Here is a 15,387-nt window from a genome sequence, read left to right as displayed (position 1 = left end):
GACAAGGGGGGATGGTTTGGAAGTCAAAGAGGGAGATTGAGAGTGGAGAGAAGGAAGAAATGTTTGCCCCTGAGGGTGGTTGGAGCCTGTCCCAGGCTGCCCAGGGAGGTGGGAGCTGCCCCATGGCTGGAAGCATTGCAGGTCAGGTTGTGTGGGGCTGTGAGCAACCTGCTGTGGTTGCAGGTGTCCCTGCTGGCTGCAGGGGGTTTAGACTAGATGGACTCTAAATGTCCCTTCCAACACAAACCCTTCTATGATTCTATGTTGATTGTCTGTGCTCAGCTTTTTCCTGTGCTCTGGAGGAGCCCAGGGGCTGTGGAGGTCCTGAGTGCTGCCTGTCCCCTACAAGCATGGTGGCTGTGTCCTGACAAGCAGCATTGCTTTGGCAAACTCTCTGCCAGCTCCACATGCTGCACTTGGGAACAGCCTCGTCTGATTTTCACTTAATTACAAACTCTGCAGAGGAAAAGGAGAATTGCTATTGTTAAAAGGAGTTCCCAGGCTGCTGGGAGCTGCACAGGAGCAGCAGAGCAGCCTCTGCAGGGTTCTGAGCCAGGTTAGTCTCCAGAGGTAGTCTGGCTTGCAAACACTGCTGGCCTGATGATGACATAGTTAACATTTATTTAGTCATTAATGAGTGTTGCAGTGTCTGCTCTGACAGGATTCCTGCTGTGGGCTGATTTGATCATGGAATCCTTAAGGTTGGAAAAAGACCTTTAAGATCATCAAGTCCAACCATTACCCAGCTACTACCATGGCCACTATATCCTGCAGTGCCTTGAACACTCTTCTGGAACACCTCCAGGGATGGGGACTCCACCGCCTCCCTGGGCAGCCTCTTCCAATCCCTGACCTCTCTCAGCAAAGACATTTTTCCTTCTCTCCAACTTAACCCTCCCCTGGCACAATTTCAGGCCATTTCCTCTCCTTCTATCACCTGATGCTAGGGAGAAGAGGACAGCCCCCACCTCACTGCAACCACTGCAATGAGGTCTCCCTTCAGCCTCCTTTTCTCCAGACTAAAGGGAACTGCCCTGCACCATGTGCTGTGCTTTGCAAGTCACCAGCCCTGTGTGACACTTCCAAACCTCTGCCTACCTGCCAGTCTGTGCCTGGGCAGAGGAAACTGCAGGATGTCCAAGGCACATGGGAACCAAACACAAAGCTGGGGTCACTTAAAACCCTCATAATGGGCTATTAATTTTTTTTTTTTTTTTTACTGTGCAGCTTCTCTGTAAAATATCAATTATCTCAATGGTTGTTATGTAATCAAAGTAATGAAATTCCAGAGGCTTGCATGTAAAAAAAAAAAACAACAAAAAACCAAAAACAAACCAAAAACCAACAACCCAGAGCTTTAGAAAGGGGAACCCAGCCTCAAGTCGTTTACTTGGCCTCTTTGTGTTTAAAAGTTCCTCCAGATGACTCTTTGCTGTTGTTGTTGTAATGGTGTTAGAGAGCTGTTAAAGGGTTTGTGTGGCTGAGCTTTAGGGGGTGTTGAGCCTGGCTGCACACAACTTTGGAACAACTGAATAAGCAGAGCCTGTGCTGCAGCCCAGCCAGGAGCACACAGCACATGGCAGAGGAGAAGCTGCCTGGTCCATGGCTGTGGCAACAGGGACAAGCTCTGCATGATGGAACCACAGAATGGTTTGGCTTGGAAGAGACCTTAAAGATCAGGCAGTTCCAACCCCCCTGCCACGGGCAGGGACACCTCCCACCAGCCCAGCTTGCTCAAGGCCTCATCCAACCTGGCCCTGAACACCTCCAAGGAGAGGACATCCACAACCTCCCTGGGCAACCTGTGCCAGTGTCTCCCCACCCTCACTGGAAAGAATTTCTTCCTCATCTCCAGGCTCAGTCTGCCCTCCTGCCCCCATCTGCTGAACTTTCCTCAGTTACCATGAAGGTAGTGGAGCACTGGACCAGGCTGCCCAGGGAGGTGGTTGGGGCTCCATCCCTGGAGATGTTGAAGGTGAGGCTCTGGGCAACCTGATCTAGTGGAGGATGTCCCTGCTTACTGCAGAGGACATTGGACTAGGTGACCTTTGGAGGTCCCTTCCAACCCAGACCATTCTATGATTCTGAGTGAGAATTGTAGCTCACCTTCCCCTAACTTCTGAGAGATGCTGAGCTAATGGCTCCAAAGCACTTCAGGTGGGAAACTTGAAACATATTCCCTTGGTTTATCGCATTCAGGATCTTCACAGAATCCCAGAATGCCAGGTTGGAAGAGACCCCAAGGATCACCTGGTCCAATCTTTCTGGTCAACTTGATGCTACTTCCTCTCATCCTATCACTTGTTACTAGGGAGAAGAAACCAACCCCCACCTGGCTCCGACCTCCTTTCAGGGAGTTGTAGAGAGTCAGAAGATCTCCTCCCAGACTCCTCATCTCCAGGCTGAACATCCCCAGCTCCCTCAGCCACAATCACCTTTCAGAGTAACACCTTCATGTCACCACCTTTGAGGTGCTCCCCTAACAGAGTGTTTGTTCCTCAGTTTATAGAGCACTGAGGCAGGTTTTTGGTAGCCCTGTGGGATCTTACAAGCAACTGGAAACCCCCCTGGAGTGCAGTGGGTTGTCCCTTCTTCACTGGTTGATAACAGAGGGCAAAAAATAAAAGGCTCCTTTGCAAACTTAGCTGATTATTATTTGCATGACACCACCAAGGTAAGGTGTGTTGTTTAGGACAAGAATTAGACATGCACAGCCCCAAGGAACAGCCAGGGCAGGTGCAGAGAAGACATGAACCACAAAACAGTTCAAAGGAGGCACTGACATGGTCTTTGTTAGAGCCCAAGCAGTTGGTGGGAGAGGAGTGAGCATTTGGGGAAAGGATCTACTGGAGAGAGTCCAAGAGAGGCTACAAGGATGACTGGGGGACTTGGAATCTCTCCTATGAGGAGAGACTGAGAGCCCTGGGGCTGTTTATTCTGGAGAAGAGAAGGCTGAGAGGGAATCTGATCAATGTCTATCAATAGCTGAGGGGTGGGGGTCAAGATGAAGGTGCCAGGCTCTTTGTGGTGGTGCCCAGTGACAGGACAAGGAGCAATGGGTACGAGCTGGAACCCAGGAGGTTCCACCTTAGCATGAGGAAAAAACTTCCTTACTGTGAAGGTGCCAGAGCCCTGGAGCAGGCTGCCCAGAGAGGTTGTGGAGTCTCCTTCTCTGGAGACTTTCAGGACCCTTCTGGATGTGTTGCTGTGTGACCTGCTCTAGGTCATCCTGCTTTAGCAGAGTGGTGGACTCCGTGGTCTCTGGAGATCCCTTCCAACCCCTACCATCCTTCGATGTCAGTCCATTAATCTGTGTGCAGATCAGTGTGGCTCTTTGTGTCTCTCTCAAGCCCTTAAGAGAACACTAAACTCCTGGCTGCAGCTGAGAAGTAGTTTCCATAGAGAATGAGCCCATGGAGGCAGGAGACGCAATGAAAGTGTTAACGCCAGAGCAGAGCGTTTGGGAGCTGGGAAACAAAAGGAAAATCCAGGAATGCTCATAATGTGCAACAGCCTTGGGCGAGTTTTTGTGTCTTCAGACAAAATTAGTGAAGGGAGTTTAGTCTGAGGGCCTCCTTGAAGCTCGCTGAAACCAGCATCTGAAAGTGCTGCTGCCTCAGTCAGCCCTGTCCCGAGAAGAGCTGCAGAAGGTGTGGTGCTTCCATGGCTGCTTTTTGCATGTGAAAACAGCTAATTGGTGTGAATAGAGCCACTCCAGCAAGCTGCTTAGAAGTTCCCACAGTTGATTTAAAGGAGTGAAAAGTTCTCCCACCTTCTGTCACCTCATTAGCAGCTTCTCCCCATTCGGCTGCCTGCTCAAGATCTGATCCAGGTGCCTCCTGTGTCCTTCCTACAGTGGCCAACAAAGTTCAGCTGTGCTCCAGGCTGCTGGTATCTTCCTAGGGTATCTTCTTTTTCTGCTGTCATTGAGCAGAGCTCCTTGTTCCTGGTCAATGTGAGACTTTGCTTTGCCCAACAGCTTTTTTTTTCTTCTCTGGATGCCCCAACTCAGCTCAAGGCTGCCAGAAAAAGTCTCTTGCAAAAATTTGCTTCATTTCCATCAATCTTTCCTCAGGTAGAGACTGAATGGACTGAAAGGAGCTTGCAGTGAGGTTGGGGTTGGTCTCTTCTCCCTAGTATCAGGTAATAGGAAGAGAGGAAATGGACTCAAATTGTGCCAGGGGAGGTTTAAGTTGGAGATTAGGAAGAATTTCTTTCCTGGAAGAGTGGTCAGGGATTGGAAGAGGCTGCCCAGGGAGGTGGTGGAGTCCCCAACCTTGGAGGTGTTCCATGGTGGTCATGGCACTTGGGGACATGGTTTAATGGCCATGGTGGTACTGGGTTGGTGGTTGCACTCGATGGCTTCTCCAACCAAAGCAATCCCGTGAATAGGTGCAGAAACCAGTTAGTGATGGTTGGTTAGGAGGAGGTGACTCCTTGAAATGCTTCCCAAATTCAGTGCTCCAAACCCAGGAGAACCACCACAGGCAGTCCTGTGTAAATGCCACCAAAGCCAGGGTATGCCTCAGCTTTGTGTCTTCTGCTCCTCTCACCCAGAGCTTTGCTCTCCTGCACACACAGCCCTGGAGAAGAGGAGGCTCAGGGGAGACCTCATTGCTCTCTACAACTACCTGAGAGCAGGTTGTAGCCAGGTGGGGGTTGGGCTCTTCTCCCAGGCAACCAGCACCAGAACAAGAGGACACAGTCTCAAGCTGTGCCAGGGGAAGTTTAGGCTGGAGGTGAAGAGAAAGTTCTTCCCAGAAAGAGTAACTGGCCAGTGGAATGTGCTGCCCAGGGAGGTGGTGGAGTCACCATCCCTGGAGGTGTTCAAAACAAGCTTGGCTGTGGCACTTGGAGCCAGGGTTTAGTTGTCAGGAGGTGTTAGGTGTTAGGTAATAGGTTGGACTTGATGAGCTCTGAGGTCTTTTCCAACCTGATTGATTCTGTGTGATCTGCCAAGCTCTCTCTGCAGCACCTCTCCCAGTGGCCCTCCAATGCCTGTCCCTTTGTCTCTCCCGCTGCAGGTGCACTGCTCCTGGGAGGAATCCTCTACTCCTGGCAGTTCCCTCACTTCAACGCCCTGAGCTGGGGGCTGCGGGAGGACTACTCGCGGGGAGGCTACTGCATGATGTCTGTCACCCACCCAGGGCTCTGCAGGAGGGTGGCTCTGCGCCACTGCCTGGCCTTAATTGGACTCTCCACAGCAGCTCCTCTGCTCGACATCACCACCTGGACTTTCCCACTCATTTCACTCCCTCTCAACCTCTACATCTCCTACCTCGGCTTCTGCTTCTACAGGGACGCAGACCGCAGCAGCTCCAGGAAGCTCTTCTTCTGCAGCCTCTGGCACCTGCCACTGCTGCTGCTCGTCATGTTCACCTGCAAGAAGTCCTTCCTGGAGAAGGAAGGCAAAGATCTGCTGGCTGAAGGCCACGGGAGGGCCACAGAAATGAGATTGCCTTAAATGTCCCTTGCTTGTTGTCCTGCTGGCACGTCAGGTAGTTCATTTTGGTCACGACAAGGGGAAAGCTGTGGGGCTCTGTCTGCAGACAAATCATTTGTGCCTAGCGACCACTTCTTGAGATCCTTTTCTTCCCGAAGGGAGTAGAGACCCGAGGGCTTTGCAGCGCTGGTGGGCTGGCTCACTCATCACAGACCCAAACTTAGCCTGTGTCAGAAGCACACCACTTTGAGAGGACCTTCCAAAGCCTCCCTGAGCCGTGGTCCCTGCTCTGCTGGGCAGGTTTCAGCTGCCCACTCTCACGCACACTCGCTGACCGCCGGCCTTGGCACAGCCAGCAGACAGCGACAGAGGAATGAATGATTTCCCCCCTGCCCCCCGAGCACCCCTTTCCAAATCCAGCTTTGAGGCACGTGGTGGGTTGGGTGAACTCCACTTGTCTCCATCTGTGCCACCCCTGCTCTGATACTACACAGAAGCCTTCAGTTTCTGAGGCTTTTTGCCAGCAGTTGCTTCTCCCGAGGTTCCCACTCACCCCAGTAGATTTTTTGTTGTCATACAGTGGGGAGAGAGGAGTAAAAACCTCTCAGCACACCACACATCAGCATTCAAACAGCCTGCAGGTGAAGAGCTGTTCTATAGCATCCACCTCGAGCACTGAGCCATTCTGCTCTACATCCAGCATGGGGAGTTTCTGATGTCACTAAGGTCTGAGCCCTGTGTGTCACATCTGCAGCTGGCACCGACTGCCATGGCTGTTTGTGTCTCTGAAGCTTTGAGAAGGTGGAGGAGGAAATTCCAAAGTCAGGCAGTTCTGAGGCTTTTCTGTGCTGATGTGTCTTGTGCCTGCCCATTCAGTGTCCTCCGGTGAGCTCTGGACTTGCATCAGGAGTTTGAACTGTATTTACACTGAATTTACACGGTATTTACACAGTAGTTACACTGTATGTCACGCTGTGGTGGCTCAGAGAGAAGGCCTCACTTCAGGGTATAGGGTCGGTAAGCAAACACATTTCACAGACAGAAGGTTGGGGGAGGGTTCATCTAATATTATCATCTTCAAATTGCTGATGCATCCAGTGTGTCCCCAAAGCCATTCTTGTGGATGGTCTCCCCAGGAGCACACATTGTCCTTGGTAGCTGATAACGGTTTGTAGCCACAGCCTAACCTTCTTGTGATCCCCCTGAGGGGCTGTGGCTCACCCTCAGCCTTCCCTGGGGCTGGCTGTGACCTTGCAGGCACAGCAGCAGGCAGGGCAGCCAGAGGCTGTGCAGTAGTTTATTTAGTGCCTGTTACGACTCGAGGAGTTTCCACGCCAAGATTTCTTTCCCACGTGGAGAGGGAGTGGGCAGCAGGGTTGTGCATCGACCCAAAGACACAGCAGCACCTGGAATGGGAGGCACTGTCTTCTATCTGATCCCAAAGGAAGCCCTTTGGGAAGCATCACAAATCTGCCACCACGTGTGTATCACCCTGACATCCAGCCTTCCCTGGCTGCTTTCATGATCCAAGGCCTGCTTCTGGGCTGGTGACAGTGGTGTAAATCAGGAGTGACCAGGGTTAACCTCTGCCCTGCTGCAGGAGGTGCTGGCAGGAGCAGAGCCACCTGTTTTACATGGCTCTGAAATACTCAGTTGCAAGATTTTTCAGACTCTCTCAAGTGCTTGCAGATGACAGGGGGGTGAGTTCCCTCTCCCTGTTTGTCTGACAGACTCTGCTGGACTCAACTGACCGTGGCAGTGTCTGGAAATTGTGCAGCTCCTGAGTTTGGTTCAAAAATGGGTTCGGTCTGCTCTGCAATAAAAGGTGTATGGAACGAAAAAGGAGGGGGCTGCTCTGAGTCTGCTTGAAACAATTCACTTCTGACTGAGGCTCTGGCTCAGGTCAGCTCATTCCAGAGGGCTTGGAGAGGTTTGGGATGTTTCTTGCAGCAGCAATATTCTCCTGATGGCCACAAGAGAGAGGAGAGACTGTGAAGTACTGACTTAGAGTGCAGAACACAGTGAAGAGAGGTGATGTGGGGGTGGGGAGGGTTTGTGCAAAACCAAAGAATCTGGGCAACCTTTAGGAGAAGGGGCAGTGGGCACCAACTGGAACCCAGGAGGTTCCACCTGAACAGGAAGAGAAATTCCTTTGGTGTGAGGGTGCTGGAAGCCTGGGGCAGGCTGCCCAGAGAGGTTGTGGAATCTCCTTCTCTGGAGAGATTCCAAAGCCACCTGGACATTGTGCTTCTGGGCAAGCTGCTGTGGGTGCCCCTGCTTTACCAGGAGGGTTGGACTGGATGATCTCCAGAGGACACTTCCAATCCCCACCATGCTGGGATTCTGGGAACCTCTAGCTAGCAGAAGGACCTGACCAGAGCAGAAGGCTCACAAACCCCACATCTTGCTCCCAGAGGCTGAAAGTGGTGTTGAACAGGAGGGTTGTGGTTTTCTCCTAGGTCACTACAAAGCTTCAGGATGACCTGCAAGTGCTGGGTGCTGTCCTGACAAACTCTATTTTGATTCAAGGTCCCAAGGACATGCCTGTGGTTCTGTTTGGAAGAGCAGTCATCCCCATTTCTTGGGCCAAACTGTGTAACACTCAGGGGGGTTAGGGCTAGACAGGAGCTTTAGAATCATCACCAAGTGTCTGCAAAATGCAGGTCACCAAGTTGCAGCAGCATCTCTACACCCAGCTGGCCTGGCCTGGAGAGAGACATGGTTTCAGAGAGTGGCTCTGAGATTTCAAGGTAAGAAATACCTTAATTTTTAATTTCAAAAGAAAGGCTTTATTCATCCAGAAGCTGTTCTCTGCTTTGCTACAAAATGACTGTGCATGGATGAAGCCATCTGCTGTCATTGTACTGCCTTGAGGAACTGCTGCTGTTCCCTGTGTTTTGAAAGCAAAACCCTTGCCAGACTGAACTCTTGGTTGCAGATGGGTAGTGCAGGAGGTGCTCTCAGGTGGCCTTTCCACTACAGGAATGAAAAAAACCCCACTCAGTTGTGTGCCCTCAGCCAGGGGTGGCTTTGGTCCCTGGGAGCCTAGGTGGAGGATGGAAGGCTGCCATCCCCACAGCAGCACTGCTGACCCTGCTGCCCAAATCCTGCAGGGAAGGAGGTAGGTGAGGAGCAGGAGAGTTGCTGTGATCACTTTGCACACCCAGGGCAGTGCTGGGGGTTAAACCTGGGCTCCCTGCATCTCAGTGCTGGGCCATGCAAGCTTTGCACAGCTCCTTGAATCCCAAGCAGTGATTCCTATGTGGAACTGTAGTGTTGTGGTGGCTTTTATCCCTTTTGGAGAACTTGAATACAGGTTGGTTGGTTGTCATCCAGCTTCCCTGGTTACTTGCTCAGGGTGTCCCCCTGAAATGTCCCTGCTGTTTATGTGGGAGTGAGAAATGGCAGCCCTGTGCCATGTCCCTCTTGGCTCTGGTTCTGCTGGTAGCTGAGATGGTCCCCTCTAAGGCTGAGAGACCTGGGGCTGTTTAGCTGGAGAAAAGATGACTTGAGAGGAGATCTTATTAATGCTTAAAAATACCTCAAGGGTGAGTGTCAAGAAGAAGGGGCCAGGCTCTATTCATGCATCGTGCTGTGATAGGACAAGGGGCAATGGGCACAAACTGGAACCCAGGAAATTCCACCTCAACATGAGGACAAACTTCTTTGGTGTGAGGGTGCTGGAGCCCTGGAGCAGGATCCTGAGAGAGGCTGTGGAGTCTCCTTCTCTGGAGACTTTCAAGACCCATCTGGACGTGTTCCTGTGTGGCCTGCCCTAGGTCATCCTGCTCTGGCAGGGGGGTTGGACTGGATGATCTCTGGAGATCCCTTCCAACCCTACCATTCTATGAGTCTATGGTCTAGGTGTTGCTGTTAGCATGGGCAGTTTTGCATCACCAAATGCCTGTGCTGGAGCTCAGAGAGGAATGTGAGCCAGTGACTCAAGAGGATGAAGCTGGTTTTGTGTGGACTTTAAACCTTTATGTGGTTTTGTGGATAAAACAATAGCCCTGAGGCTCAGGGGATCTTCATTCCTTCCAGATCTCTGGTGGAGAAATGCACTCCCTCTGCAGAGCAGGGAGGATGATATTTCCCCTTCTTGGAAGAGTAAATAGTTGGGGGTTTTGTCAATCCTGTGCCCAGACTTGATGTGGTCCTGGGCAGCCTGCTCTGGTTGGAGGTGTCCCTGCTGACTGCAGGAGGCTTGGACAAGATGACCTTTGAGGGTCCCTTCTGTGAATCTGTATGGCCCAGTAAAGACAGAGAGTTGACTCTCTACTCCCCCCATGACCTTCAGCACATCACTCAGCCTCAGCACCAGGCTTGTGTGGGGAGCTGAGCCCCACAGCTGAATCACCTCAGGCTCTTGTGCTTGCCAGGAGCCCCCAGGTGCTGTGTGAACCCACTCTGATACCTCAGCACCAGTACCATGCATCCCAGCAAGCTGGGCAGTTGCAGCATGAGTGAGGAACCCCAACCCCTGCACACACAGCTCTTCCCCCTCTCCTTCCCCCCACCCTGGGTTGTTTCTTTCTGGCTTGCTGTATCAGCCTCTGATAGGATCAGCCCCAGCAGAGTCACACATTCACACTCCTCTGGCTCCAGCCACGGCGTCTCAAGGCTTACACCAAACACACACACACATCCCTCTCGCTCCTGAGGATCCCACCAGGGAAGGAATGGAAACAGAGTGATACTCTCAGGCACCATTATCATTACAGATAGAAAGTGTGCTGTGCTGGTGGCTCTCCAGAGGTGATTAGATATTCCCTTTCCCTTGGAATGCTAAGCTGGCTGCAGAACATTGTTTTTGCACCAGAAATATCAGCACTGTTTGCCTACCAAGCAGCTCTGCTGGAGGTGGTACCACTGGAAGCTCTGGGGCAGGCTGTCCCTGATGGGATTTCTGGCTATGGGGTTTCCAACTAGGCAAAGAGCTGCCCCCAGTGAGGCCTTGAGGGATGTGGGATGCCACTTGCATTGGTGACATGGCTTTGGGTCAGTTGCTGCTATTTCTTCTCCCAGTCATGGAGAAGGTCAGTGCTGCAGGGCAGGGCTTATCACCTCGGGGTGGGTACCAGCACTTGGCCCTGCCAAAGGTGACTCAGAGTCTGGTTCCAGCATCCATCATCTGCATTCAGTTTTGGGGCTTTCACTCCAAGAAGGACACTGAGGGGCTGGAGTGTGTCCAGAGAAAGGGAAAAAGCTGGTGAAGGGTCTGCACAACAGGTCTGATGAAGAACAGCTGAGGGAACTGAGGTTGCTTAGTCTGAAGAAAAGGAGGCTGAGAGGAGACCTCATTGCTCTGTACAACTGCTTGAAAGGAGCTTGGAGCCAGGTGGGGGCTGATCTCCTCTTCCACAGAAGGACAAGAGGGAATGGCATCGAGGGGAGGGTTAGCTTGGACGTGAGGAACAATTTCTTCTCTAAAAGGGTTGTCAAGCCCGGGATCAGGCTGCTCCCAGTGGTGGAGTTCCCACCCCTGGAGGGCTTTAAAAACTGTGTTGATGTGGTGCTGAGGGCCATGGGTTAGTGGTGCCCTGGCAGTGCTGGGTTAACAGTGTGTTGTTAATGGGAAGTCAAAGATGGCAACTGAGTTGTGAGGTCAGAAATGTCCCTGCTGAGGACCCTTCTCTATAAGAGTACTTCAGACTGTGACTTACTGGGTGGTTCCATCAGTGCTTTTTAGTCCTCTCTGAAATAAATGTTCTCCAGACTTTCAGGGCTTTGACACAAGGTTTAGCAAGCTTTGGAGCTGCCTTCCAAACCCTTGTGCCAGCTGAGCTTGCAGCAATTCTTGAACACGAGACAACTTGTGCTCGGCCAGAGCTTGTGTAGGTCTGGACAGCAGACCAGCACCTGCCCCTCCACAGGGCTGCTCAAATGCTCCTTGACCCAAAGAAAAAGGAGCTCTGGAAAGCCCATCATGTGTAGAGTGTCACAAAGCCACTTAGGCTGCCACCAGAAGTCCACATGTTGCAGAGAGCTGGCAGGAGGATCTCTCAGCAGCTCTGCCTCGCACACTTTCCGTCACCTCTGCTGTTCTGCTTCCAGCCTTTAACCATTTGCACCAAAGGTTTTTCCAGCCTGGGTCAGTTCCTGGGGCTGGGGTTCAGTTTCCAGTGTTTCATAAAGGCACAGTTCAGCTGTTTCACAGAACAAGGCTGGCAGAAGGAGCTGTTTTCCCACAATGTGGAGACGTTTTTCCTGCCGCTCTTAACCAGTTCTGGCACCTCCAGGCCTTGGAGCCAGAACTGAGGCTTTGGCAGAGGGTTCAGGTTGGTGCCTTGATCCCTTCTGGGAAGTGCTGTCTGCTTCTGAGCCCCTGGAAGGTTGCTGCTCCCAAATGCCTGTTTTAGCCTTGCTGCTGATGCCTCCAGAGAGATGTGCTGAGCCTGGTAGACACTGAGGAGCTGCCATGGAGCTGCTGCCATGGTCCTTGTGCTTCATACAGGGGGGGGGAGCACACAGACTACAAAGAGGTGCCTGGGAAGGAGGATGCCAGGCTGACCCTGCTGGAGCTGGGAAGCTTGTGCTAAATTCATACCTGCTTTACCATTTTTCTAGGAGCTGCCTTAAATTCATACCTGCCTCTCTGGGCAGTTTGCTCTAGGGCTCCACCACCCTCACATGGCAAGGTCCTTTCTGTCCCCTGCTCCCCTTTATAACAGTTTCTACTATAACTGCAGCTTCCCTCTGATACATCTCCATGAAACGTGCTGTGAGATACATCCCCTGCACCCCTCTGGACTGCAGCTGTGGTCAGGCTCTCTCATAGAATCATAGAACTGTTTGGGTTGGAAAAGCCCTCTAAGATCAGCCAGTCCAACCATCTCTAAGATCAGCCAGTCCAACCATCTCTAAGATCATCCAGTCCAACCATCTCTAAGATCAGCCAGTCCAACCATCAACCTAACACCACCCTTAAACCCTGTCCCCACGTGCCACAGCCACAGGCTTCTTGAACACCTCCAGGGGTGGGGACTCCACCACCTCCCTGGGCAGTCTGTTCCAATTCCTGACCACTCCTGAAGGAAATATCCAACCTATACCACCCCTGGCTTTGGGGAACTGCCTTGATTGAGTGGAAAACAGAGGACTCCCATCTCCCAGACGGGCCCTAACTGGGATCAGTAGGGACATCTTGCCCATTTTCCTCCTCCAAAAAGCAGTAAGGGGGAAAAGAGGCATCCTTGTGGTGAGGTTGAGTAGAGGGCAGACCATGGTGCTGGGGTAGGCCAGAGCATCTAGTCGGGCAGGATGAGCTCCACCATCAACCCTCTCCTCCCAGAGCACAGGAACTGGCTGCCCAGAGGCAGAGGGGCACACAGCAGCCAGAGCTGGTTTGCAAAGAAAGTGTCTAGTACAGGGACTTGCCTTTTGTTTTCTGAGCAAGGAGAAAGATCAAGCTGTGTGTGCTGCTGGGAGATGTTTGGGATTATGTTTTTGGCCAGGGAGAGGAGGGACTGTATCAAATTAAACATGAAACAGAGACACAAGCGAGGTGATTAAGGCATTTCCGCCGTGCTTCCAGGGGAGCTGCTGGATGGTGTCCAAGCTGGGGAGGGAACAGCCTGAGTTTATCAGCTGGATTTGGAGGTTCAGTCAGATCCTCACACCACAGAGCAGCCAAAGGGCTGGGTGACCCACACACTGCCCCTGGCAATCCCTGCACCCACCTGCTCCCAGTGCAGAAGGGAAACTGAGGTGTGCTGAGGGCAAGAGGGGTGCCCAGGGCCATGCAGTCAACTCAACAGCAGAGAGAGGAACATTGTTTAGATCTCTTCTTCTCCATCTAATGCCCCTGGCCTGCTGCTCAGGGTCTGCTTGTCACATGCACTTGGCTTTCAACAGAACAAGGACTGGCAGGAGCTGCAGATAATGTTGGGAGTGAAGCTCCCAACCTTCCTCACCTCAAATATGAACAGTGGGAAGACCACAGTGGAAGCATCTGCAGGCAGATGTTCCTGCAGCAGCTCTTGCTCCCAGCACTGCAAGGAGTGTGGGTCTGTCCCCTTCCCGTGGGAACCCCAGGGACCTTGGCCAGTCTAGGCACTGCCTGCAGGGTTTGCCATAGATGACAAATGCTTCCATTTGGCACTAGGGTCTGTCCTCTGTTCTGCTGCCAGGCAGGTCTGGCCCCCAGCAGTCACCCAGCACCTGTGATGGCATTTGAACTGCACTCCACACACAGGAGCAGCCTCACTGGGCTTCCTGCAAGGACTGCTCCATGAGGATCATAGAATGATGGAATAGTCTGAATTAGAAAGGACCTTTAAAGCTCATCCAGTCCAGCCCTGCAGCCAGCAGGGACATCTGCAACTAGAGCAGGTTGCTCAGAGCCCCACACAACCTGACCTGCAATGCTTCCAGCCATGGGGCAGCTCACACCTCTCTGGGCACCTGGGACAGGCTCTCAGCACCCTCAGGGGCAAACATTTCTTCCTTCTCTCCAGTCTCAATCTCCCTCTTTGAGTTCCAAACCATCCTCCCTTGTCCTGTCACATCAGGCCCTGCTCAAAAGTCTGTCCCCAGCTTTCTGCTCAGCCCTTGAAGCACTGCAAGGCCACCAGAAGGTCTCCCTGGAGCCTTCTCTTCTGCAGGCTGCCCAAGCCCAACTCTCTCAGCCTGGCTCCCAGCAGAGGGCTTCCAGCCCTGCCAGCATTGCTGTGGCCTCCTCTGGCCCTGCTCCAACAGGTCCCTGTCTGTGCTGTGCTGAGGACTCCAGAGCTGCCCCAGCACTGCAGGGGGTCTCAGCAGGGCAATGCAATTCATGAGGTGCCCATGGCTGAGATGGGAGCCAGCAGGCTGGCAGGAGCCCAACCAGGTCAGCTGCCTGCAGGGCTCAGCATCGCTGGGAGCCGTCCTAGACCCATGCCCTGTGTGTGTGAGACTCCACGGCTCGAAGTTAACTATGCAGCCCTTTGCATGCTTAGCTTGTGGTGGGGAGTGCAGGAAGGCCCTGCTGGACAGACAGACAGAGAGACGGACGGGCAGCCGGGCAGGCAGCGCTGCGGACCGGGGGCAGGGCTGTGCTGGCTGCAGCCCGGCCGCAGCGGCGCTGAACTCCCTCTGTTGAGCTGTGCTGAAGCTGCACCCCCTGCGGCCGCCGCGGCTCCGGCCATGGACAGCACCTTCCGTGCCCACCTGCAGCCTTTCGCTGGGCCACAGCCAGGGCTGCTTCCTGCTGCGTTCATGCAGAACTGCTCCCCAGCGGGGCCTTCGGAAGGACGTGCTGGAAGGTGTCCAGAGAAGGGCCATGAGGAGGAGCAGAGGGCTGGAGCTGCTCTGCTATGGGGACAGACTGAGAGAGCTGGGGTTGTGCAGTCTGGAGAGGAGAAGGCTCTGAGGAGACCTTCTGGTGGCCTTCCAGGATCTGAAGGGGGCTACAAGAAAGCTGGGGAGGGACTTTTTAGGGTGTCAGGCAGTGATAGGACACGGGGGGATGGAACAAAACTAGAAGTAGGGAGATTCAGATTGGATGTTAGGAAGAAGTTCTTCACCATGGTGAGAGACTGGCAGAGGTTGCCCAGGGAGGTGGTGGAAGCCTCATCCCTGGAGGTTTTTGCAGCCAGGCTGGAGGTGGCTGTGAGCAACCTGCTGTAGTGTGAGGTGTCCCTGCCCATGGCAGGGGGGTTGAAACTGGCTGAGCCTTGAGGTCCCTTCCAACCCTGACAATTCTATGATTTTCCCTGCTGTGTTCTGGTGTGGTGCTACAAAGGCAGGTTCTGGTGGTGGCTGCGGTTGGTTCTGATCACTTGTTAGTAGGATGATCGATATCAATATATCAATAGGAGGGTCCCTGCCAGGCTTTGGACTGTTTCCTTTTGCCAAACACAGACTGTGCTGGCCCTGCTAAAATGAGTTAGGAAAACCTTTTTCACAGCAGGAGTGGACAAGCAGTGGAAGGAGCTGCCCAGGGAGGTGGTTGAGTCACCACCCCG

The 15,387-nt window shown here is 52.9% G+C and overlaps 1 protein-coding gene across 1 annotated transcript in view; it reads left to right on the top strand.

Moving 5' to 3' along the window:
• Window positions 1-5,662, top strand: part of LOC128976609 (protoheme IX farnesyltransferase, mitochondrial) — a 138,644-nt gene extending 132,982 nt beyond the window's left edge. The window contains exon 7 of the mRNA XM_054393908.1: window positions 5,025-5,662. Within this exon, the coding sequence (XP_054249883.1) occupies window positions 5,025-5,464 (440 nt within the window). The 3' untranslated portion in view covers window positions 5,465-5,662. The remainder of the gene's footprint in view (window positions 1-5,024) is intronic.
• Window positions 5,663-15,387: the final 9,725 nt, after the last annotated feature.

Source organism: Indicator indicator, chromosome 29 (genome assembly GCF_027791375.1).
Source record: "Indicator indicator isolate 239-I01 chromosome 29, UM_Iind_1.1, whole genome shotgun sequence".
Taxonomy (NCBI): Eukaryota; Metazoa; Chordata; class Aves; order Piciformes; family Indicatoridae; genus Indicator; species Indicator indicator.
This window is presented reverse-complemented; position numbering and strand designations above follow the sequence as displayed.